Source organism: Meles meles, chromosome 3, assembly GCF_922984935.1.
Source record: "Meles meles chromosome 3, mMelMel3.1 paternal haplotype, whole genome shotgun sequence".
Taxonomy (NCBI): domain Eukaryota; kingdom Metazoa; phylum Chordata; class Mammalia; order Carnivora; family Mustelidae; genus Meles; species Meles meles.
The window spans coordinates 64,082,712-64,108,433 of NC_060068.1; the positions used below are offsets into that span (position 1 = coordinate 64,082,712).

Below are 25,722 nucleotides of genomic sequence, written 5' to 3' on the forward strand. Positions count from 1 at the left end.
ATTAAGCAGGGCACCTATTGCACGGAGCATTGGGTATCGTGCATGAACAGTGAATCTTGGAACACTGAAAAAAGAAAATAAAATTTAGAAAAGATTTCCTCTTTCTTTGGCATTGTTGAACTATAGGGAATTTGTCCATCACATCTCAGTTTCCATTTTCTCAGCACAAAGTTATTCATGATACCTTCTTTGTAATGTTTGGAAAATCCGTAAAGCTTTTTCCCTTTTCATTCTTATATAGGTATATTTCTAAATTTTTTCTTGATAATAAGCAGTTTTATTAACTTTTCAAAGAATCAACTTTTTGTTTTGATTTTCTTCATTATACTTTCTTTACATGTTACTAATTTCTTTTCTGTTATTTTTGCTTTCTCTGGATTTAGATTTTTTTTTCCCCCTTGCTTCTTGAGGTAGAAACTTATAGCATAGATTTTTCCATCTTTCTCCAATATATGCATCCCCCAAGATTTTAGGTAGTGCTTTCATTGTCATTCATTTGAAAATGTTTTCTAATTTCCATTGGGATTTCTTTGATCCATGTGGGTTTTTTGTTTGTTTTTTCATTTTGGGGGGAGGAGTTTTTGTTTGTTTGTTTTGAGAGAGAGTGTGCAAGTGAGAGCAAATCAGGGAGAGGGGGAGGGTGGGAGAGAGAGAATCTTTTGTATGACCATGAGATCATGACCTGAGCTGAAATCAAGTGTTGGACACTTAACCACCTGAGCCACCTAGGAACCCTCATCCATGTTTTTTTTCTGAAACATGTTGTAAAATTTCTAATATGAGAGAGGAGGGTTTAATTTCAGTTGTTGGAGACGTGACCCCGCATATGGTCAGATTTAGAAAATGTTGCATACACATTTTCACTGAATGTGGCAGTTGTTGAGTATAGTCTTCTAAATATATCATGTAAGTCAAGCTGATTAATTATGTTTAAATCTTCTATATCTTTATTGAATTTTTTATCTGTTTCTTTTACCATTGCTGAAATAGGTGTATAAAATCTCTAGGGGTGCCTGGGTAGCTCAGTGGGTTAAGCCTCTGCCTTCAGCTCAGGTCGTGATCTCAGGGTCCTGGGATCGAGCCCCACATTGGGCTCTCTGCTCAGAATGGAGCCTGCTTCCCCCTCTCTCTCTGCCTGCCTCTCTGCCTACTTGTGATCCCTCTCTCTGTGTCAAATAAATAAGTAAAATCTTTAAAAAAAATAAAAATAAAAATCTCTAACTTCTATTCTGCATTTGAGTGTTTTTTTTCCCTTTTATTTCTGCCCACTTCTGCTTCATAAATTCTGTGTCTATATTAGGTGAATACAAATGTAGGAGTGTTATATCTTCCAATTAATTGATTCTCATCATTACGAAAGAGACCCCTTTAGCTCTGAATATTTCTTGTCTTAACATCTACTTTGTTGGAGGTTAATACAGCCATACAAATCTCTTTTCGATCAGTATTTACATGATATATCTATTTTCACATTCCATTTTGATTTTGTTCCTGACTTGCTGTCATGGAAGACTCTTCAACATTTTCAAGTGGTACAGTCAGTGAGCGATTGCTGATAGTACGGGCAAGATGTCTACTCCTTTCTTAACCTGTGATTTTTGAATTGGGGGGGGGCACAAAACTTACCAAGAATTAAATTAAAAATTTAGCTTCATCAAAGTGTATTTAATTTATTGGAAGTAGAGTATCAGACTATGTCCAAAATTAAAATGTTTTGGGTTCTGTTCTCTTTCTGTCCCTCAGTGGCTGGCACACGTGTATCAGTCCCAAGGAATGATGGGTGCTGCAGAAATGTGTTATCGAAAGAGTCTGCAAGTAGCATCCCAACAGGGCAATTGGAGTGGAAAGCTGTCGAGTCTGTTGAGACTAGCCCTACTTGCTTTAAAAGCCTGCATGGTAAGATCATATTATAATCGTGATCATGAAAAACTGATTCTTTTGTTTTTCTTTAAGATGATAGTGCTTCCTGTTGAGTTCCTGTTGTTTCATCACCTTCTCTTGTGGCCTCCTCATAGACTTTGTATTTGGGCTTTTAATGGAAGTCAGAGTAATGTAAATCCATAGATCTCATGGAACGTTGTCATTGTTTGGGGAAGGAAAAAAAAAAAAAAACAAAGGTTGCAATTTAAAAGTTGAATTACGGCAGAATGTATATAATCGTTATCTGTTGATACATTACAATTAACCCAGGTACTCATCTGTGACAAAGGTCAGTGATTTAGCATTTCAGTCATTTCTCAGTTAAATTTGACATTCTGTAAGAAGAACTTCTGGCAATTTTTTATTTAATATCTGTATTTTGATACAAAGTTGGGTATATCCTAGAAGTTGTCGGTACTAGTATGGAAAACTCTTTAAGATAAATGTTTAAGTGTGTGTGTGCTCTGGGGGGCAAACTGTCGAATAGTGTATATGATACTCTATTTGAGTGTATGTATGTGTGACACATACTAACTTATTTCATATGCAGACTAATCCTGTTTGACAGCTGAGGAAATCAGCTCGCAGTGTAGTAATACCCACATATACCCCATGTCCTCCCACCACCCACTACAACAACAACAAGTATTTTCTCTAATATCTTGGGTTCTGATTCTACCATTTGCTATGTGTGAAAACTTAAGCCATTTAAGAAAGAATATGAGATGCCATGTTTCCAGGGTAAACAGCTGGCAGTGTACAGAGGATAAGTATAGTAAGATTATACTTTTATGAGAGGCGCCAGTGTGTTATAATATGTGAATAGGATATTAAGCTGGGAGGTTCAGCTAAGATATTAAATACTAGATTTCAGAGGTAATAGATTCCAAAGTGAGATATGAGATCAGGTACAGACTTCGAAAGTGAGTAGAAGCCTAACCTATAAGGAAGCTGTAAAAGGATTAGAAGTTGGAGAAGGATTATGAAGAAAATTTTTTGGAGAGAGCTATTCTGTTTGTCCCCCATCTCTATGGCACATTTCCACACACAGATGCCCACTACGGTGAGGAAGGGAGAAAGCATATATTTTTGCTTTCAGTCTGTACACAATTGAGTTTCATCCTCCAAGGTTTATGGGATAAACAGCCGAAGAGTAAATAAATAAATAAAAGAATCTGTCTGGATTCTGTCAGAGAAAGGGAGGTTTTGGTGTGTGGCCTCTGAGGTCCTGGAGGCACATGTCTAGAGGCACACGGACAGGTAATGACATAACGTCAGAAGCTTGTGACTCTCCACCTGCTGTGTTAGGACAGAGGAAAGGGAGTATTTTGAAAAGTGAGCGCATGCCCTGGCAGAGAGCGGTCTGCAGTGGGTAAATCCCAGAGGTGGGTAGGAGTATATGCTTGGGTGCAGGATGGAGGGAGTGAAGGAGAGTTGCTATGACTTGAGCTTGGCCCCACTCCTAGAGTTTGTTGGAATGAACGGTCCCATTGTGAAAATGGATTGGCATTGGAGTTGTCTTAGTTCCTATCCAGTAGGGCCACCTGGAGGAGTGATGGGATCTTGGCAGCAAGGAAACTAGAGCTTCCAGATTGCTCAGAGGATGTGGGCAGTAAGTGAAATAGAGTACAGTTGTCCAGGTTAGTGGGGCTGCAGATGAGCAGCACTGCTTCACAGGCGTGCATTGTATGCCATTGCTCAGGGTTCTACACTTGGTCTAATGCTCTCCAGTCACCATCTTGAAATTCTTCATTATTTTTGAACAAAGGGCCATGCGTTTTTAGTTTGCTTTGGGCCCCACAGATTACATAGCTGGTCCTGCCAGTAAGAGACCACCCATGAAATTAGGAGTCTCTGATAAAGCCAGAAATGCCTGGATGAGAAAAGGAGATGGAAATATCTATCAGGCCTAGAGAGCAAGGCATCCTCATAGAGTGGCATCAGTCAAGTACAGACTTCTGACATTTCAGTAGCTCTCTGAAGTTACAATTAGCAAGAAAAGATGTGTGTTGGGATGAGGAGCAAGCCATCTGCTGCTCTCTGTAACCATACCCTATCTGGGAGCTGTTGGAGCAGGGTGCAAATACTACCTTTGAATGAAGTTTGAAGTATTGAAAGGAAGAAGATGTTCTAATTAAAATTGTTTGTGATGACTCTAAGAAAAATAGGTATCAGAATCATGGAGCCTACTGTAATATACATCCAGGGATAGAGGAGAAGTGCTTCCTCATATAGTAAATTTTAAAGACACAATGGAAGACAAAAATATGCCTTCTGTTGTTTAGTATACCAGGTACATACAGAAACTTTTTCCTTATATAATAATCTTTGAACTAACTTTACAGAATGTTTTATAGGAGAGTACATTATAAAAGCAACCACTGAGATTTCTGTGTTCTTGGTTTTTAAAAATATTTAGGAATGAGGCACCTGGGTGACTCAGTTGAGTGTCTGACCCTTGGTTTTGGCTCCGGTCATGATCTCGTTATCATGAGATGGAGCCCTGTGTCGGGCTCCGTGCTTAGCACAGAGTCTGCTTAACATTCGTTTGCCCTCCTTCTCCTTCTGCTCCCCCTGCCCCCTCTAAAATAAAAAAATTAAATCTTTTAAAAAATATATAAAAAATGAAAATGTATTAGGAACAGTCTTACTACTTTTGGGCTTTGCCTTTTTTTCTTTGCCAAATGTACCTGAGGTCTCATTGCTTCCATCTTTATAGAAGATGCCTTATAATTTATTTTCAAATTTTTTGTCTTTACAGCTTTCTCTTTCTTAATTACATACATTATTATTGCTTGTACTGCACTCAGTTTATTGCTCTAAATTTTTTTTATAATTTAGTGTTTGAAATGGACTCATCCTATTGACTTTATTAAAATGTGTACTCTAGATACCTGTAAATATGAAATCTTAGTTTTTAATGAAACTTTGAGGTTTTTAATGAAAGATTTTAAGTGCATTTTTTCTTCTAGCATAATTTAGCAGACTATTCATCATTTTATCTTCATATTATTGTTCATTAGGAACACACTTACCTGTTATTTCTGAGTCAGTACGTGTAAAAAACTAAAGTTTGCAACATAAGTGATATGTAGATACCTTAACATTTTCCTTATAAAGTGAAATTCTTTAAAAAGTTCTCAGTATTGATGAGTTGATTTATCTGTGATCTGCTTTGTACCTTTTTTCTATTTTGGGATTTTATTAAAATATTTAATTTCAGCTTTCTCTCCTTAGATAATTTTTAAAATGTGGGACTTTATCACTACCACTAAAGGGTCACGTTAAATTGGATTTTGTATACTTGGTAGATCCCAGAGGCTTAGTGACTAATGGATTTTATTCACCTGTATAGTAGAATAGTGCATTTTCTTTTAAGAAATATTTAAGTGTTTTAAGTGATATTCCTCTTTGAAACTTTCTTTTTTTCCAGTCTGCCCTATTCTGTAGCTCTTTAAGAGCAGGAATCGGATTGTAATCATCTTGCAGAATCATGGCTTCTATTGCATTTACATGGTGACTCAGACAAGTAGGCACTTAATAAATGAGAGTTGAATTTCATTCTTTTAAGGTAAACATGTTGAAAGCCTCCATTTAATATATGCCTTTTATTTTTACAGGCTAATATTTCCAGTGATCACTGGTCATCTTTGGTTCAAGAAGCTACAACTGAGGCCTTAAAACTTTGTTTTTGTCCATTGGCTGTCTTTATACAAGCTTTGTTACAATTCAACCGCAAAATGGGGGCAAGGTATGAACAATTCTTTTTCACTTTTTTTCCTTGGATATGTTTCTTCACTTTCAGTTCCTCAAGGAAACAAAGATTTAGAGTTAGTGTAACAAACTTGGTGTTACTTATGATCTGTGACTACTTTGGAAAGGCTGTTGAAGTAACCAAATAAGGAAAAAAGTAACGTCTCACATTTGTTTTACAAAAAATAATTTGGGACACAGATAAAGAATATGAGAGAGTGGGCATGATAGCAGTTCAGGTGAAGAAGGACTTAGAGTTTTGCTATCTTCAGGTGCATCATCAGTGTAATGTGGATGTTAGAAACAAGATAAAAAATACTGAAGTTCAAAGCTGGATTGACTTAAGTTCATGCGAGGTACTTAACTATGAAAAAAAAATAGTGAATATTGAAAAAACAAAAAAAAAACCCGATTTTTTCTTTATTTCCAGTAAGTACTATATTTATTAAACATATCTTCAGTCGTTTATAAATAATGAGGTTTTTGTATCTAGAAAATCCCAAAGCTTCTGAGATTAAAATATACAAATTTCAGTGATCTTTTCATTGGAGGGCGGCAGTGGAGTCAGAAATAAATTTGAAAAAAAAATACTTAAAGCTCGTATGGGTGAAAAAACAAGCAAAAATATTTTAAAATTCTGAGAATAGTATCTAACTTTAATGGATATTACACATAATACAGAGCAACTGTAAGCAAAACAGTGGTTTAAGAGCATTATGTTACTGCAACAGGATAGATATTGTAAACATAGAGCCTAATACCTGTAAATATGTGGCAAAGGTCACATCAGCATCCCAAAATAAGAGTGAAGGAAGAATTAAGGCTGTGGCTAATCAGCAATTCCAGAACCATTTATTATTTATTTACTTTTGGTCATTTTTTTTGCATGGCTTATTTCACCCAGAAATGTTTTAGGCTGTAGTTTATACTTCCTAATAAACTCGTTCTGCTGAAGCTCAGCGTGGATGACTTAGAGGGCCTTAACCTCGACCTCGCTAAAATCTGTTAGCACCTCCCATAATTTTTATCACCACGAAAAATAGACCCAAATCAACACACACGCAAAGAAAAAAACAGTGTCCTTACTGTGTGATTCCTATGTTGAAACATCTTCAAGACAAGTTCTTTAGTTTCTGCTTCAAACCAATTACTATTTATAAATCCTCCTATTCAGCACTTCTGAAGTTACCACAGTTTGTGTTGTGTTTATTAGTACAGAAGTCTCTGGAGTCATGGACTTTAGTAAATAAGGAAAGAAAAAATTAGAACACAATTGTAAATCATCCTTTTATTGATTATTTAATCAACCCTTTTATTACAAGGGTTTGCATATTGTACACGTCCATTAAAGTATATACTAAAAAGCTTTATATTATACACTTTGACTCTGGTATAGATTATCTTTGTATTCTTTATGGATTTGTTTTCAGGTCTGTTTTCAAAAAGGATTAGAGGTAGAGCACTCAGAAGTGCTCATAAAATAGGAGCCTTCCCCTCTTCTATTTGGAATGAGCCTTAATTTACTTATTTGAAAAATGAGAATGGTAACAGCAACCTAACCTTACAAGGTTACAAATATTAAATGTGACCATATGTGTAAAATACTTAGTGTAGTACCCAACACATAATAAACACTTAATAATTATTAGCCATTATTACTACCTTTATTCTATGAAAAAAAATTCATGAAGGAATCAGTACCATGTATGCAAAAGATTGAGAAAGATAACTTGTGTGAGACTATTATATGAAATATGTTTGGGGCGCCTGGGTGGCTCAGTTGGTTAAGCTTCTACCTTCAGCTCAGGTCATGATCCCAGTGTCCTGGGATTGAGTTCCACATCAGGCTTCTTGCTCAGCAGGGAGTCTGCTTTTCCCTGTCCCTCTGTCCCTTCGCCCAGCTCATGCTCTCTCTCTCTCCCTCTCTCACTGACTCACTCACAAATAAATAAATAAAATCTTAAACAAGAAGAAGAAGAAATATGTTAACTTAGATGCTTTGGACTAAATGTAACTTATCTTTTTCAGAGAGACACGGAGACTTTTGGAAAGAGTGGTGTATCAGCCTGGGTATCCCAAGTCTATTGTATCAACCGCACGTTGGTATCTACTGAGACACTTACACGCCAAAAATGACTACGAGCTTATTGATGTAAGGCGTTGATTTTATTCACAATATTTCATCTTGGACCTTTGTTGGAGGTGGGGGAAGGTTGCTGTCCTGTTCATTATAGGATATCTAGCAGCATTCCCAACCACTCCAAACGCTAGGTGCCAGTGGCACTCTCCTCCTCCCTCCACCCAACTTGTGACAGCCAGACATGTTTTTAGATATGCCTCATGATAACAGTAATTGCCCCTCCTTAAGAACCACTGATTTACCCTGTAGGAAATACATTCTTCTGATGTGCTATATAGAATAAGAAAGTTAGACAAAGGTGCTAGGTGCTGGTTATGGTATTTTTTATGACCATTGAACTGGAGGTAAAATATATAGGGTAGGTTTGGAAATAGCAGGATTTAATGGGATCTTAATATTGTCTTTGGAAATATTAGTTTACCTGTCTTTTCTATAGATGCATGTGACAGTTTTTGCTCCTCATGGGCTAGCTCTGATATCTAAGTACATAAACGTATGACTGTATATCTAAAATTCTTTTTAAAGTATATAAAACATATAGGTTTAAGATTCTCATAACTTGAGCTTTTTACAAAATATGAGTATTAATGAGAAGCTTTTTAAATATCTAAAGCACTTGAAATACTGTTTGCCTTTCAGTGAAACAGCATTAAAGAAATATTAACAAAAACAATGCTTGGAGAAAGGCATTCTAATTAATGTATTGCAAATCAAAAAGATAGAACTTGTGTTGGAGACAGTTTGTTGGAGACAGTTTTTCATGCTTTCCTTGGATTTCTAAGCATTCTGTAAGCAGATGGCCTGACTGCTCTTTGTTCCAGACTGTCTTTTCAAGGATGTTTTTATAGTGAGCCTTGGGAGACAGACGTAAGTGTCTCCCTTTAGAGTAAAGGGTTGGCCCGAATGAAAGATTCAGGTCTCCTGGGTTCAGGGTTCCTCTCTTGTAATGCAAACCAGTATGGATGTGGGAATCTGTATGCTAGCAACCCTGTCACCTGTGTGAGTCTTAGGACCAAGGGGAATAAGAGTAAATGTCTTGATGCTTAAAGTTTGTTGTACCCTGAGTGGTAAAGACCTTTGTCTCTGACCCAGGAGAATCGTGTCTTTTGGCAGTATCCATGAAGCTGTGCAGGCTGACTTGTTAGCTTGCAAATAAAGCAAAGTCTCAGACCCTTCACAGTGTTCAAAAATGAACAACCAAAAAGTTTTATCAGTCGATTGAGCAACCAAAATTAAATCTGACATTCTATGGAATTGGTGAAAACCTTGCAAAGTTTCTCGATAGAGCCTAGAATCTGGAACCTCAATTCTAAGCTTTGGTTTTAAAGGAAAGGAGTATTGGGGCACCTTGGTTCTCAGTTGGTTAAGTGTCTGCCTTAAGCTCAGGTCATGATCCTAGATTTTGGGGATGGAGCCCCGCATTGGGCTCCCTGCTCAGAGGAGAGCCTGCCTCCTCCCCAGCCCCCCACCCCTCGCTCATGTTCCTCTCTTTCCCTCGCTCACTCTCTTTCTCATATAAATAATAAAGATCTTTAAAAAAAAAAAAAAAAGGAGAAGAGTGTCACTTGCACAGTTCTGTGTATGAAGTGGTCTTTTGGATAAGGGTTTAGAGACAACAGTATTGTAACCAAAACCACCACTTTCATTTTATACAGAAGGGTAGCAGTCAAAATGTTACATTTGTACTAATTGAGTGTTTGAATAAATTGTGCTTATCTTTGATGTTGTTTTTGGCCAAACAATTTATTTCAGCAAAAATGACTGAAAAGATTTCACATAGTCACTTTTTCTTGTGTTGTTTGATATTGCTTGCTGCCTTTTGGCATACTTGGCTTCTATGAATTTAAATATGGTTATCGCTAATCAACAAAATACTGATGTTCCTGTATGTGATTTCCCATAGGTGCTGGTAAACAATGCCAAAACTCATGGAGATACAAGAGCATTGGAACTGAATCAGAAATTGTCTTCACAGTAACAGTATGTTATTTTATAGTAAGCAAGCAAAGAAAAAGTTATTAGAAAGAATCAATGAATCAAGACTTTTCCCCAAAGTAACATTTTAAAAAACCATAGTTATAATCATCCATTCCTATTTTAAATCTAAGGACATTAAAGTTCTTAAGCTAGGGGTTTAATTTTTCAACAACTCTTAATATAACTTTAATTTGAAAAATATGTTTGATTTTGAGAAGCCCATAATGAAAGGAAAAAACATGATTCCCTTAGGTGTTTATCAGTAATTTGTAAACCATTCTTTTCTCCATGTTGCATTTTGCATAGTAATATTTTTTGTACCCCTTTACAATAAAGCCTTAATAGCCATTTTCCAAATAATGTGTAAAAGCAGATGAGCACGGTGCAGAATTTTACTTATTAAAAAATAAATTGAAAGATGTAATTTCTTCTATGAATTCTGGAGTTGAGCAGACCAACTCATCATAACATCTGAATAATCTTAGAGCCTGTTTTACTAGTGGTTCATCTCAAATTCTGTTGAAGAAGTATAATGTAAATGTTGGTGAGTTTAGACTGCTAGTGCATATGTTTGTATAGTTTAAAACACTCAGGTGTATGGCTGCATTAAAAAAATCAATGGAAAATTTTGGAAAATAATGCTGACAGTTTTAATTGATCATGCAATTTCTTCAATTATGACAAAAAGACTTGAACTTTCTGAAATAAGAAAAAACATAGTGTCTTATTTTCTTTGTCGATTAATATCAGATATAATTTCTACATTTCAAATTTTAAAACTTGAAAGCACATTTACCTATTTTAGTTTTTCAAAAAACTTTTTATATATCTGAAAAGACTGTATGTTGCTTACTTTGGATTTGTGGTTTTAAAAAATATTTTCAGATATTAACATTTATTATTTGTTGTATGTAAAAGTGTTGGTTGTACAATTTATGTATATAGTTTTTCCAAATCAGCTTTATGGTGTTATTTTGTGAGATAATATAAATTGATAATATTCTGTAATTAAATTTCACTCCAAAGGTTAATCTATTGAACTAACTATAATTTGGTGCATTCCCAAATTTGGCTGAATTTTGTCATCATTCAGACCTATACAATCAGAATCTTTAAGGATAAGGACCTAGGGCTCTGCATTATAGAGACATGCCTAAGAGATTCTAATGTTCATTCAGGTTGGTGAACCACTGGATTAACCCATTGATTATTCTTCCCTTTACTTTTTTCTTTAACAGGATCAAGCACTTGCCATTCTCTGCCCATTTCTTCCTTATCCTCACAACTGCCCAACCGATTCAGTGCTTTTAACAACCTGGCCCACAGACTTAGCCAGAGACGAGCTGCAAAAGGTTGCCTGTGCCTCTCTGGTGCCCGTGCCTTCCTGCTTCCTCTGGAAAGCACTTTAGCCTTTACCCCAGAATGGACTGAATCTATCTGCTTAAATGCTTATGAGTCAGTTCTTATTTTCCATCTGCTTTCTGGGGTGTCACTTGCTTCACAAGGTTACTTTCTCCTGTTGTGTGGACTTGGTTAACCTTTGCCCCAGGCCTGTAGCCAAGGAGCGACCTTTTGACTAAATTGCCTAGTTCCAGCCTCTGAGGGACCTCAGACTCAGGTTTTCTAGAACGGAAGGTTCAAAAACACTATAGTTAATACCATCTCAGGTAATTCTTTTTGCATGGATGTACACACATCCTCTCTTTGTTATCTTCCCTTAAGACTCCTGCCCGGTTACTGTGAGGCTCAAATCATAAATGTACAATTTTTACAGAGCTTACCTCATGCCAGACCTTTGTTAAATGTTTTATACATTGTCATTTAATATTAATAAGTAAAGGAAAAGTGCTAAGCAGCATGCTTAAAACAAAGAAAAACCTGAAATGCAATCAGTGTTATCAGATTCTAGGAACTTTAAAGTAGGCAAAATTTCCCTTCATTTTATATGTAAGTTTAGAGAAGTTACATTAAAAGTTATTGCCAGAAGCGTTAATATTTAGCATTCATATTCAGTATTTCTTTATTTGAGAATTATAGTGCATTTTTGCTAATTTCTATCCACATTTTGGCTCTTGTTGATTAATTAGGTGTTTGTAGTCCAGCGAGACAGCTAATAACCATTTTCCATGGGAAAAATATGTTCCAGCTTATGAGTAAACTTTCAGGACACAATCTCTTTGTTCGGGGTCACTTGCCATATTTCTAGAATGTCCCTTGCATTAATTTCTGGTCAGAATTAAAAAAAAAAAAACATAGTTTAAAATGCTATGCTCTTTTTTCAGTTTATAAAATGAGTCAACAAATTTCCTTTCATTTGGGAATCTACACAGAACAGGATTGGGCAGAAATGCTCAGGTTCTGCATTAAGGGACTTAAAAGATACGGTCACCTAAACTAGCATAAATAAATAAACTACTCTGAAACATTAGGTAAATATTTACTGATGTGTAATATGTGAATAGGAAAAGATACATGTTTGGTTTCATAGAAAAGCTTGTTTGGGGGATATTTTATAGGAACACAGAAATGAAGGGTACTTTACAATTGAGTCAGAGGGACTTGCAGATCTATTTCAGTTTTTGCACACTTTAAAAAAATGTGGAACTTTATTTTGGCATAGTTGACCCTTGTCTCTCTACAGGTCTTCCTTTCTTCCACTTTAGTTGCTAATGGATAGAAAGCTTCTCACACGCTCATGTGTAGATTCAGCTGCTGCTTATAAACTGACTGTCAATTTGCGAGAGAGGTTTTTTGTTTGGTTTGGTTTTTTCCATTAGAAAGATACATTTGTGTTTCAGATACAAGTACAGTAATCTCCCCATATATGTATTTTTAAAGACTTTTTATACAGAGAATGTAAAAAGTAAATTCCCTTAGAGTATATACCTGATTTTTAGTTTTGAAAATAGAGTCACTTAAGCTCTGTTGCTCTAAAAATCCACTCAAGGTGTCTGGCTGTCCCCTTGCTATATAATAATGGGTTTTTCCTCTTTTGGGCTGACTAAAATAGGAAGTTTTTGAATAGCAGTGTTTTAAATTCTAACGTACCTAAAAAAAATCTTATACAACTATGATTTTTTAAAATAAATGCTAAATTATCTTCAGACCTCAAAATGTTTTGAGGGAACTTAAGAGTAGGGTCTCTTTAACAAACAGCTGTTGTGAAACATTTGAAATCCCTTTTTAAATATTTTCAGTTTAGAATTGAAAATACATATTTGTTTTAATGAAGGGATGTCATGCCAGGAGAGGGATAATTAGAATTGGAGTATCCCTTGGAAAAGGGGTTGGGTTTCATATTATATTACTGGAGTGTTGAGATAATTTGCATGTCATCATCTCTCCTGAGTTTGAATTAGTACAAAAGTTCATTTGGGCTACATACTTCCCCTGTATATAGTACCTATTATAAAAACATATTTAAATTATATTAATTTTTCTGAAGAGAAGATAGGCACTAAAAAAATGTTTATCTTGCTATTTCTGCTTATATGGGAGGCAGAATAATGGTTCCCCAAACATTCCCCTAAGCACCAAAACCTGTGAGTATGTGGCAAAGGTGCTATGCAGATGTGACCTTGACACGGAGAATTAGCCTGGATTATTTGAAGGGACCTGATTTAATCACAGAAGTCCTTAAACGTGGAGAGCCTTTCCAAGAGTGACAGTGGAAGGTCAGAGGTTCGACACTGCTGGCTTTGAAGATGGAAGAAGGTGGTTCCAGCCATGGACTAAAGGCCGGCTCCAGAAACTGGAAAAAGCAAGGCAACTTTTTTCCCGTGGAGTTCCTAGAGAGGGAAACAGCCCTGCTGGCACCTTGATTGTGACCTGCTGAGACCCATGTTGGACATCTGACTTACAGAACTTTAAGATAATAAATTTATGTTGTTTTTAAGCCACTAAGTTTGTGGTAATTTGTTATGGCAGCATAGAAAATGAGTGCATTGCTCACTGTGTATATTGGTAAAATGAATACACATTCCTTTGAATTCGAATTTCACTGGATCACTGAAATTGAGGATTATCATCTTAATTATTGCCCAGAAAAGGGGTCATCAGATAAAGATGATGAGTTATTAAAAATGGTTACTGTGAAAATACAAATGTCCTAAGTATTTGACTCTTAAGAACATGTGGCAGTTTATTTCCCTAACAGTATCTGAGGTATGCTCACTGAACACACTGCTTGGTGCACGGTGTCACCATATAGTTGATCAAGTACTTCACTCATTCTTTTAAAAGAACTGCATTAAATCATACTCATAAAACCTAAGTAGGGTGACTCAATCTGGGTTTCCATATTTAATGGATATGTAACTGGTTAAGTCTTATGTCTTGGCCTTGAATTTTTATGTAAAATTGTAAAGTCGGGGCCTTGAGATAGATTTCTAATGGCAGCATTCTGTTATTATATGGTTGTCAAAATTTTCTAGGTCCAAAATGAGCTGGAAAGAATTACTGAAACTGCTTGGTCAGCCCCTGTGAAGCAGCAACTCTGGTTTCCACTAAACAGGGCCCCCTCTTTTTTTTTTTTTTTTAAATATTTTATTTATTTATTTGACAGAGAGAGATCACAAGTAGATAGAGAGGCAGGCAGAGAGAGAGAGAGAGAGAGGGAAGCAGGCTCCATGCTGAACAGAGAGCCCGATGCGGGACTCGATCCCAGGACCCTGAGATCATGACCTGAGCCGAAGGCAGCGGCTTAACCCACTGAGCCACCCAGGCACCCCATCAGGGCCCCCTCTTATGCTTACAAACCCGAGGGTAGAACCGCTTTCCAAAGAGACCTCCACTGTAAAGGAGTAGTTCATCAGTAGTTAATCAGCTGTAGATATTAAGACTCTGAGAAGAAAAGTAAACCTATACTCAGAATTTTGTAATGGAAAGCAGCATCTGTGAATGGCTGAGTGTAATTACATGTGCCTTCTGTGTGCCGAAAAGTTATACCTCATACAGAGAGAGCACCCACATTAAATAAAATAAGCACATTGTTTGATTATCTGACTCCCAGGTGCCTTAAGTAAATTGAGTTTCTAAGACCCTGCCTTTTTAAATGCCATTTCCTCCCCTTTGATCATACAAAATTATGGTGGTTGCTTTCTCTATGGAGATAATATGCCACATCGTTTCGTATCAGGTAAATGCCTGATAGGAAACGATGCGGCATATTTTTTTTTTAAAGATTTTATTTATTTATTTGACAGACAGAGGTCACAAGTAGGCAGAGAGGCAGGCAGAGAGAGAGAGAAGGGGAAGCAGACTCCCTGCTGAGCAGAGAGCCAGATGTGGGGCTTGATCCCAGGACCCTGAGCTCATGACCTGAGCCAAAGGCAGAGAGGCTTAACCCACTGAACCAACCAGGTGCCTCTGTGTGGCGTATTTTTTTAGGAAAAACCAGTATATATGGGTTTTAAAGGTCTAATCTTAATTGTTCTGTTTAATAGATCAAGAAACAGTATACAAATAGTCTTTACAAAAAGATTATTTACTGTCTTCAAAAGTTTGGAAATTAGCCTAAAAAGTCAGGTGTTGTGGAAAAAAAAGATATGGTTATATGTTCTATCTTTGCAGGCTGAGTTATGTGTTTCTGGGCACAAGAGAAAAGCCAGATGGAGCAGAAAATTTTTCGTGTGCAAAGAAGGAGATTAGAGAGGACGTATACTGCTGAGAAGGCAAATTTATATTGTCATAAGCAGCTTCAATATTTATTTCTGAATTTCCTGAGGCCAACCCATAGTGCCTCAGAACAAGCGCTATTTATATATGGTTGGAAGGCTTCTGTGTCTAAGGACGACGCTCAGAATGATTTATGAACTCACTAGAATCAGATTTATGATAAGCAGTGGTGAATGCTTCGTGAACACTGGAAAATATGTAGGCAGGAGGAAGCTTTCACGCAACTCAATTAGCGTCTAACAAAGCCAAGTAAGACCCAGCATTGCTGAGCATCTTGGCACTGTGACTTGCTTCCACAGAGGAGCTTTCTGTGCATAGGAGTGGTGATCATTGCCCACCCGGGCTCCGGCAGCCCAACAGTCCTGGGCAGGGATAGATAGAGTGCCTGCTCTGCACCAGGCTCTTCATACTGTTACCTCGTTTAAGTCTCACATCATTTTTTATGGTAGGTACTAACCTCATTTTACAGGCAAAAAAAAAAAAGGAAGCTCAGAGAGATTACTTTTCTCCATATTCTTAAGTAAATGGAATTCCAGTTCTGTTGTCTAACTATATTAATGACTGCTGACACCTCAGATGTCAATGAGTTGAAGTATGCGTCTTTGGGACTGACTCAGTTATCCTGCCAAGTTGTATTCTGATACTGCCATTTACCTAGTGCCACTATCTGCATTCTGGAAAGAACCTTAGGAAGAAGGAAACTCCTCCAAAAGACTAAGTTGGCAAATTTATTTTTCCCCCAGCTGTATTTGCAAATTTAAACCTATGCAGTGATGAGGAGTACTCCACCCTTGTTCGATTTTGAACTTAATAGAAACTGAGAACGGCAGTGACCTCATTGTTTCAGTTAGGCCTTGATAACATCATGGGTGCCAAACCTTGGTTTCCTCTTTGGCATTATTAATCTCTCTTTCATGAACTTTCTTTTGGCCCTCCACATGTCTTAGGTACCTAGCACTTTCTTAGTTTTTTTAAAAAGACCTTGTTTTACTTACTTACCACCGAATGCCTGCAGAGGAGGTAGTCGATAAAAGCTCCTGGTTGTGTTTTTGTTCCTTTCTGAGAGTTTTATGTTGGTGTTGTGAGTGCTTAAAAGCCTTTAAGTGCTAAGCAATGGGATTTAGGCACAAGGGCTAGATAGATTCCTTGGTATAGGAGTTGTTCTGAGTTGCAGCAGTGGGTTTGTCCACCACCATTCACATGTCTCCAAAAAGGCTGCACACACTTGAAGTCCATCCCTGAATGTGTCCCTTGTGAAAGCAGTGCATTATTTTTGGAGAAACATCTGACAGTTGGATACTAATGACTTTGACCTGACAGTAATGGTTGTTGGGTTTACTTTGATGGCCAGAACTTACAGAGGAAATACGCTTCACCGCACATTGGCAACAATACCTTGCCCCGCTCCAGGCAATGTCTATAATGTTTCTTCATTATGTTAGCCTCCTTCCCCAGAGACAAGAGAAGGAAATGCTTTTAATGCAGAGGAATACTTGCTCATAATAATTTTGTTCCAGGAGAAATCTATATTTTGTACTTCTTTCTGCTTTGGTCCGTTGCTAAGATTATTGCAGTCCAAGGTATTTCTCCTCATACACAGTGCAAGGACCTTTATAAACTCGAGTATCTTTAGATACTAATCTGAATCAGAGTAGATGAAAGAGTGCCATGGAACTTTCCTAATAGTAGACATCTCGTTGGAAGATTAAATGAGTTAATCCAGGTAAAGTGGGTTAGAGAAGTCTCTGATAATGAGGTAGGTGTATTATTATCCCCATTTTAAGAGAGGACACTAAGACTCCAAAGTCACACGGGTAGTAACTGGTGGCATACTGGTTTTAAACTAAGGTCACACCTCAAAACTCCTCAAGATTTCTCAGCATAGGGGCGCCTGGGTGGCTCAGTGGATTAAGCCGCTGCTTTCGGCTCAGGTCATGATCTCAGGGTCCTGGGATTGAGCCCCGCATCGGGCTCTCTGCTCCGCAGGGAGCCTGCTTCCCCCTCTCTCTCTGCCTGCCTCTCTGCCTACTTGTGATCTCTCTCTCTGTCAAATAAATAAATAAAATCTTTAAAAAAAAAAAAAAAAAAAAAGATTTCTCAGCATAGATCTTTAAATTATTTTTCAGTTTTGTCATTTTGTGTCTTTTGGGACTATTTAAAAGAGGACCTGGTTTCTGACATACTCCTGGACACATCAGTCATTTATAACTCACACTGTTTATCACATGTGTAAATGCTTCTGAAAATGAAGTAACAGAACCAGGGAATGGGTTTATGGAAAATTTAGTCTATGAAGTTAGAAAATTTCACGATTGTATATTAAGGGAAGGATTTGAAATAACAAATCTTTACTACAAACGACTGTGACTCTAATCTCTTGGAGAGGGAAATGCCAAACTGGGCAAGGGCCAAAGCAGTCTAATATTTTTCGTGACAACAATCCTGCCTCTCTCTGGGAGAGCTCAGCACCCTTTCTGCATCTGAGAAGATGCAACACATTTTTAAATTTATTTTTAATTTTTTTTAAGGCTGGAAGTGTAGTCAGAAAAGCATTTACAACTGTTCTACTGAATTGTGTCATGTACCCACTTTTGGACAGTGTCCTCTTCAATAGGGGGGATTTAATGCTAGGTCTGAAAGCATTCCTGGAAAAACTCCAAGCTGATGCCATCTGCTAGCAGGAACTCACAGGGAAGACTGAAATCCTCAAAAGATGATACTTCCTCTCCTACTTCGCTGTTACTGTTATCAGATAGTCACCTAGAAACTTCTAAGTTCCTCCTTTGCCTGTGCCCTCAGTGTTCTGTGTCCTCAGGGATTTTCCATGGTCTCTGTTTCTCACAGTAGTCTTCATGTCCTCCACTCCTACCCCTCCCAACCCTAAGTGGTCTCTTCCTTCTTCATCCATAAGTCCATTTCCTGTTTCTATGCTAGATCTTCAGTTTAGATCTTTCTTGGGCTCCGGGTCATATTTCTCAATCACCACTGGATATCGCCACTCGGGCATCCCATAGATAGGTAATTCAAAATCAATTAGTTTAAAACTGAGCTCATTATCTACATTCTTCTCTATTATCTCCCTCTTTTCCCATCCAAATTTGCTTCCCACACTGCATCTGTATTCTGGTCTCCACACTATAGCCAGAGGGATCTCCTGAAAATGCAAATCTGATAATGGTCACTCTCCTATTTAAAATCCTTCAAAGCTACTGTGGGTCTTGAAGATAAAGCCCAAATTCTCAACAAGGTTATAAAGCCCTTTGTGATCAGACATGTTGTACTCCTTATTGTCTCCAGCCTTCTTTTCATTATTTACCTCCTCAAACCTTCTCTCCCACCTCCCATGCATACCTTTTAGGTTCTGACCATACGTTGCAGTTCCTGGCATGTGTTCCATTCTCTTGGCCTCTGGACCTTTGCCCAGGCTGCTCTATCTCCCTGAGCTCCAGCCTCTACCAAACATGGCCCTTTTCCCTTGGCTAATGTCTGCTTATACTGCAGAGGTCTCAATTTAGATATCCCTTCTTCTGGAAGACCCTTTTGCCTTATTTCCCTTGTTTTCCTAAGTACCTTTCCCAGGTGTACCATGACACTCTTTACTTGCCTGTGTTTTTCAAAGTTTGATTATTGATCTTTTCCACTAGACTGTAAGTTCCCCAAGAGTAGGGTCCATGTTTAGTTTGCTCAACATGGTATTCCCAATGCCTAGCACCTGAATGAAGGGAGACTGGAAAGATGTAAAAAGTAATATCTCACAGAAGTTTGGAGACCCCCCCCCAAAGGTAAAAACACAGATATTTATGTGTTTGTACGCATTATAGATAAGTAACCCCTAGTGTTTTGGGATGCTACTTACTGCTGTCATGGATGATGCCAATAGAAGTACCAGACCTATGTGAAGTGTCTGTAGAAGAAGGGAAAACTGCTACTGTCCAGGGAATGCTGGGGGTGCTTTTTCTTTGACCTTGGGCCTTATTGCTCTCCTGACTCTCCGGTGGTGATCATCACCTCACAATGGGACTGAGAAGGTGCTTGCCTTCGTGGCATTAAGTGAGGAATTTGTCCTTTATCTTCAGCAAGGAAGCAAAATCCTTTGAACATTACCATTTGGTCCTTAGTATAAATAATTTCACATGATTTTTACCCCTCAGTGCAGGTTTTGACAAGAGGAAGGAAATGGCAGGAAGCACTGGGAGGCAGAGGACCCGTGGACTATCTGAACCTGTTCAGATGGTGTTGGTTCCTAAACTGAGAACTCTCAGAGGTGATCTAACATATGCCTCAAGTCCACTGGGTGGACCTGCACTGCAGATTCTGTGATGTTCAGACGTCTTCCTGTATTAGTGGGACACAAGTCTGACATTTCCCAAGGGATTAAGTGTTGGTGTTTGATACAGAATAAAGTGCTATGCATCTTGAACTTCTCTAGGGAGATTATCCTTATCATCTTTTTGGATCCACGTTAAAATCTATGCAAAGGGAGGCAGGTCCTGAGCAGAGGTGAATTTGTGGTGAAATGACAGCTGTTAAGCTCCACGACCCCTTGCTTACTGAGCGCTAGCCGTGTGTTTACAAGGTTGATGGAAAATTTGCAGAAATAAGGCATTTTAATGACAGTTAAGACCATTGATTAAGATTGTTGTCTCCACTCCTCTTTCTGTTGATGTCAGGTACCCCCAGAGTGGCTATGGCCATCTTTGGATTCAGCAAAAGAGAAATTGACTTGGGGATACATTTGGGTTAGAGGGTTATGCTTATGTTGTTCATGGTCACTTCTGTATGGTGGTAAGTTATGGCTGTCCTGAGATATTTCAGAATATTCCTGCAGACTTTGGCGCCAATTCATTGGGATAGAACATTAACAGTAAGTCAAAATTGTATAAGCTTGGGGCGCCTGGGTGGCTCAGTGGGTTAAGGCCTCTGCCTTCGGCTCAGGTCATGATCTCAGGGTCCTGGGATCGAGCCCCACATCAGGCTCTCTGCTCCGCGGGGAGCCTGCTTCCCTCCTCTCTCTCTCTGCCTGCCTCTCTGCCTAGTTGTGATTTCTCTCTGTCAAATAAACAAAATAAAAAAAAAAATTGTATAAGCTTTAGGCCCTAACAAAACCTGGATCTGCCTTCTCTCTAGGCATAGCTCTCAGGTCATCCAGAGTCTATGCAAACCTGCGAACCCCCCACCTTGGGATCCCAAGCAAGAACACAGACAGAAGGCCCTTGGATTCCCCTCCTATCCTCTGGTATTACATTCACTTCTACATGGTATGTAGAAGTGATCTGTCACTACCAATGAGAGAGATCCATTCTGCACAGCCTTTGCCTTGATCCTACACTATTATTTGAACTACAGTTCAGAGTATTTTTGCTTACAAGGAAAAAACAAATGTAAAGTAAAAAATGGATATTAATGAGGTGACGTGGCTCTTGGTCTGTATGAATTTCTAATTTCACCTTCTTATAACCACTTACTTGCTTCATTACAAAGAGTTACCGTTTCAGCCTAATAGTATATTTGCTGTGGTGGTGATTTTTTAAAATACATTTTTACTGGAAACAAAAATATAATGTAAAAACAATAAATTCTTTTGTAGAAAACAAAATTCTTCATAATCCCAGTCACTGGTATGTTTGTTGTAAATTCCTACCTTTTTTGCATACTATACGGTATGCATATTCTATTTAACATATTTCAAAATATTTTTTTACACAATTGGGATCGTATCCGTATTGCTTTGCAACTTGCCTTTTTCACCCACCAGTGTATCTTGGATATCTTTATGTGTTCTTTTTAAGGGTTGGAGATATCATTAATTTAGTGATATCATTACTGGTGATATCATTAATTTAGTCCCTTCCCAATATTTAGGTTGTTTTCAAGTGTTTTGTTTGGTTTTTTACTATAACAAATGGTGCCGTAATGAGTATCCTTGGCCATTTATCGTTGCACATTTTGTAAGATATTTTTATTCTCTGTAATATAAATTTTGAAATTTTTTTGTAATGTAAATTTCAAATAGTAATATTCCAGGGTCAAAGAATAAATAAATTTAGAAATTTTATTAGATGTTTCCAAATTGCTCTCTTACTTGTACCACCAGTTCATAGACTCACCAGTGAGATAGGAGTGTACATTTCTCAACAACCTTGTCAATCACTTTAATTTTTGGTGATCTGCAAATAGTACCTCAGGGTTCCTTTAATTTGTATTTAATATGTTAAATGTCTTTTCATATCTTCATTTCTTATTGTATTCCATGACTTGCCTGTTCATTATTATTATTTTCTTACCAACTTATAAGAGTTTAGGATTACTTGAGATATTAGCCCTTTGTCTTAGCATGACACTTGATTGCAAAGAATACTTGCTATTACATTTGAAACTCTTAAATTCTGCTATGAAAATTCTTTGCAGGTGCCTGGGTGGCTCAGTTGGTTTAAGTGACTGCCTTTGGCTCAGGTCATAATCCCTGAGTCCCAAGATCAAGTCCTGCATGGGGCTCTCTGCTCATCAGGGAGTCTGCGTCTCCCTCTGACCACCCTCCTCATGCTCTCTCACTCACTCTCTCAAATAAATGAATAAAATCTTTTAAAAATATCCTTTGCAATATAGTCAAGGATGCTGTATGTAAATTAATAAAAATAAATTCAGAGGTTTTGTATAACTAAAAAATTAGGTGGACAGTGGTCAAAAATTTATTTGGAATGTAAGGTTGTGTTTTACTAGGGGAGAAGTTGTCACTTCTTCCTAAACCAAGGAAACAGACTAAGTCTGAAGCAAGGGTTCTCTTGCCAGATTACAAAAAACTCTGTGATTAGAAGAAATTAGTAGATAGCGTATGACTTGAATAGCTTATTTTTATTTTTTAATGATTTTACTACCCAATACCAGGCTCTACATCTAACATTTATATAGAAAAGTTAGAAATAGTATAATTTTATAGAAAACTAATTTGTATTTGGCTCCTAGATCAAATTATATTGGATTTTTTCATAGAATCTGGTGTATTCTCTTATTTGGCATGGTTAGCTCTGACTTGCTCATAGTTCTGATACATAGTGAGCACAGATGAATCAATAATTTTATATGCATAGGCTAGACTTGCTCTAAATACTGGGATCGTTAGAAGACAAATATCTCTGGATCAGAAGTTGCAGTGTGGCAGCCTGCTGATTGCGTCTGCCCCGCAGATACAGTCAGTGTTTTGAACTAGCTGCTAATGCTTATAAATGGTTTCCTAGAAAACCTGATTTCTAGTCTCTCTTGAAAACTAAAATTTGGGCACTAATGGATTATGTACTTATTGATAATGAAGTAGAACTGCATGGTGGCTAGTCTTTTATAGACAGGGTAACTGGTCTTCAGTTTGCCACAGTTCCTGCCCTTGTAGTTTACACCAGGCCCCGTCACTCATTGTTGGACATTTTGTAGACTGCTCTTTTTTATTTGTAGGCAAATTTTTGTCTTTTTTATTTGTAGGCAAATAAACATACAAGAAGGCATGTAAAAAAAAATTCCTTAACTTTTTCATGAACAAATTAATGAAGACATCATAAATTTCTTTGTTTTATTGGATTTTTCTGGCACATTAATCTCCTTAAAAAGGTGGTAAGAAATACAAAGATATAAGGAACAGTAAACACCCCAGAGATACTAACTTCTTTCCAACTTTTACCAGCAAGCCACTATATTAGCTGGCGAAAAAGATGACTGAAAAGTTTTATACCTCCTGGAGTTCCACTATCTTGCGCTGTAATTTCTTTAGGTCTTTCTGTACTTTATATTTTTCTAAATCCATCTTTGTTTTCTGTATTTGTTGGAGGGAGCTGAGAGAGTCATGAATGGATTGAAATCCTGGAAGAGGATATGAGAATAGGTATACTTAAATTAAACAGTGCATTGGAACTTTTTTTTTAAAAACAAAAGTTGCTGATCAGCATTTCTGCCATAACTGATCATTTAATTAAAACCACATTAATTTCCATAAAGACCAGTCTAAAAATGTACAATGATCCATTTCTTATATGTCATGAAGATGCATTATTGATAGTGTTTCAGCTCATGTCTGGCTTCATTGTGAAAATTCAGTTCGGTTCTTCTCCTCCTTGCCCAAATATATTGCATAACAAAATAGTTCTATATTTCAAGAAAGAAATTTAAAATATTTTCTTCTCTCTGTGTATTTTGATAAGAAATTTTGATGCTCTTTTTTTTTTTTTTTTTAATTCTTGTTACCAAATTGAAGATAAAGAACACAGGTGAGATTTTTAAACTTCTCAGAAAGTATCCTGTTGAGGGACCTAAATAGTGGCCATGAGCTGTTCCTCCTGGACCTCCACTCCCAGGGCTTTGTCCCTCTCTTATGCAAGTCTAGTCACTCATGACTCGAGCTACCTATGAGAGCCCTCCAGACCTACCAGACCTCGAGCTTCTTAGGGTACAGCCCATTTCTTACTCATTGGGCCTTTCACATAGTCATTTCTCAACACATTTTTATTAAAGGCATAAAGGAGCACACCATTCATTTGGAATTCCCCTTTGCTAGAACTCCAGGTTAGGAAAATGAAGAAACAGATATTGCAAATTCCTTTTTAGCTCATTCTGGGGATGTACTAATGGAATGAATATAATTAAATCTCTGGTGCTATGGTAGAAAACAGTGCCCTAAAAGAAGGGTCACTTAAGTTTGAGATACGATTCCTGGCCAGATAATTCATTCTATTGATTTTGTGGTGGGAGATGGAGGCTAAGGGCAGTGTGGGTCAGATTTCCAGGCAGTAAATTTTACTTATATGCTAGGAACAGCTGGCAGAATGAGACCATAATATCTCCCAAGACACCTTCAAGGCATCTCTGTACCAAAATTTGGGAGCATTTGCATGAATTTTTGGATTGGCTAACTAGAAGACAGAAAATGAGATAGGTCTTTCTTTAATAAAGGAACCTCTGGTTCCTGGTAATTCCCTCCGGACTGTGACTCGAGGCAGATGGTGGCTCCACAGCACCTATCCCGTGTCCTTCCCTTTGACAAATTAGATGAGCCTTTCAAATTAATCCTCTTTGATGTTAGCTCAGCTTGACACTGCTGCCATTAGCCTCCTTAAGAGGAAAAGCAGTCATTATACTGGACTCTGTTAATTCATCTCTCTCTGTCACTTCTAAAGGTCAGGTCTCCGGTCTGACATCTGTCCAGGCTCATTACCTGCAGTTCAATGAGGGACATTTGATTTCAGGTCCTAATTTCATGATCTACCACAAATCAGACCTTGATCTCAAGGACTTTGCAAGTCTTAACAATTCTATGATTCTATGATCTTCATTAAAAAAAAAAAATCTCACAGTCTTGGCAAGCTCGTGACGCTGCCAAGTGTGAATGAAGGAAGTGAGGTTGTTTACCTGCCTTCCAACGGTATGCTGGCATTCTATGGGATATTTAGAAAAATCCAATTAAACACAAAAGGATATCCATAATGACAAGACTGATCCATGGCCATGAGCTCAAAGTAGACAGCTCTGAGGGACTGGTTAAGCGAGGACTAGTGTTTTTAACCAAAGGTGTCTGCTCACCTGATTGATATTCACTCTGCATTTTCTCTAATTCACCCCAGATGTGCTTTTCCAGTTGGTTCATCTTTTTGGACAGTTTATTTTCTATATGCTTTACTTTGCTTAGTCCTCCTTCCTGTTTCTCTGTGTTAATGAGGTTCTCTAATTTGCTTGAAAGCTTCAGTAATTTTTCTTCCATTTTATTTTCAGACTTTTCCTATAAAAGATACGTGATAAAACACTGCAGAAAAGAAAACTTACATGGATTTGTATTTCCACTTACAGAGGTTTTTAACAAGTTCACTGTTCCACGTTAAACATGAAAAATCTTACCAAGTTCCCTCTTGTCTAGAACTGTGTTCACAATTGTGAGTTCATCCCTTTGTTTGGCCTTATTTGTAGTTTCTGGAATTCTGCATGTGTTGGGAGAAAGAAAAGAAAGGACTGTGTGGTCTTGCTGAAATGCCCTGAGCACTTGGAATTATAGTCTAGTGTTTAAAGAAGTGTGGCTAAGGAAGGCATTGCAGACGCTGCTTGACCTAAGGTCCTTGGACACGCTCCTATTAGGTGTCCATATTCTCTCGAGCTTAGTATCTCCACGTGGACAGAGTTCAGCTAGAATAGTGGTTCTTGACCCCTGTTGTCCATTCATATCACCTGGACCCCCGAAACTCTGATTTAATTGGTCCACAGTGGAGCTCAGGAACGTATCTAGT

General features: G+C 37.7%; 2 protein-coding genes across 5 annotated transcripts in view; one reads left to right on the forward strand and one right to left on the reverse strand.

The window, feature by feature from the left end:
* TTC37 (tetratricopeptide repeat domain 37) overlaps positions 1 to 12,302 on the forward strand; it is an 80,614-nt gene extending 68,312 nt beyond the window's left edge. For all 4 annotated transcript variants that reach the window (XM_045999310.1, XM_045999312.1, XM_045999309.1 and 1 more), the window contains 5 exons: positions 1,744 to 1,896; positions 5,541 to 5,671; positions 7,702 to 7,825; positions 9,717 to 9,793; positions 11,029 to 12,302. In XM_045999310.1, coding sequence (XP_045855266.1) covers positions 1,744 to 1,896; positions 5,541 to 5,671; positions 7,702 to 7,825; positions 9,717 to 9,791 — 483 coding nt within the window. In that variant the 3' untranslated portion in view covers positions 9,792 to 9,793; positions 11,029 to 12,302. The remainder of the gene's footprint in view (positions 1 to 1,743; positions 1,897 to 5,540; positions 5,672 to 7,701; positions 7,826 to 9,716; positions 9,794 to 11,028) is intronic.
* Positions 12,303 to 23,180: 10,878 nt separating this feature from the next.
* The window catches only part of FAM81B (family with sequence similarity 81 member B), a 54,949-nt gene continuing 52,407 nt past the window's right edge, over positions 23,181 to 25,722 (reverse strand). The window contains exons 10-11 of the mRNA XM_046001146.1: positions 25,028 to 25,223; positions 23,181 to 23,314 (exon numbers count right to left, since the gene is read on the reverse strand). Of these exons, the coding sequence (XP_045857102.1) occupies positions 23,181 to 23,314; positions 25,028 to 25,223 (330 nt within the window). The remainder of the gene's footprint in view (positions 23,315 to 25,027; positions 25,224 to 25,722) is intronic.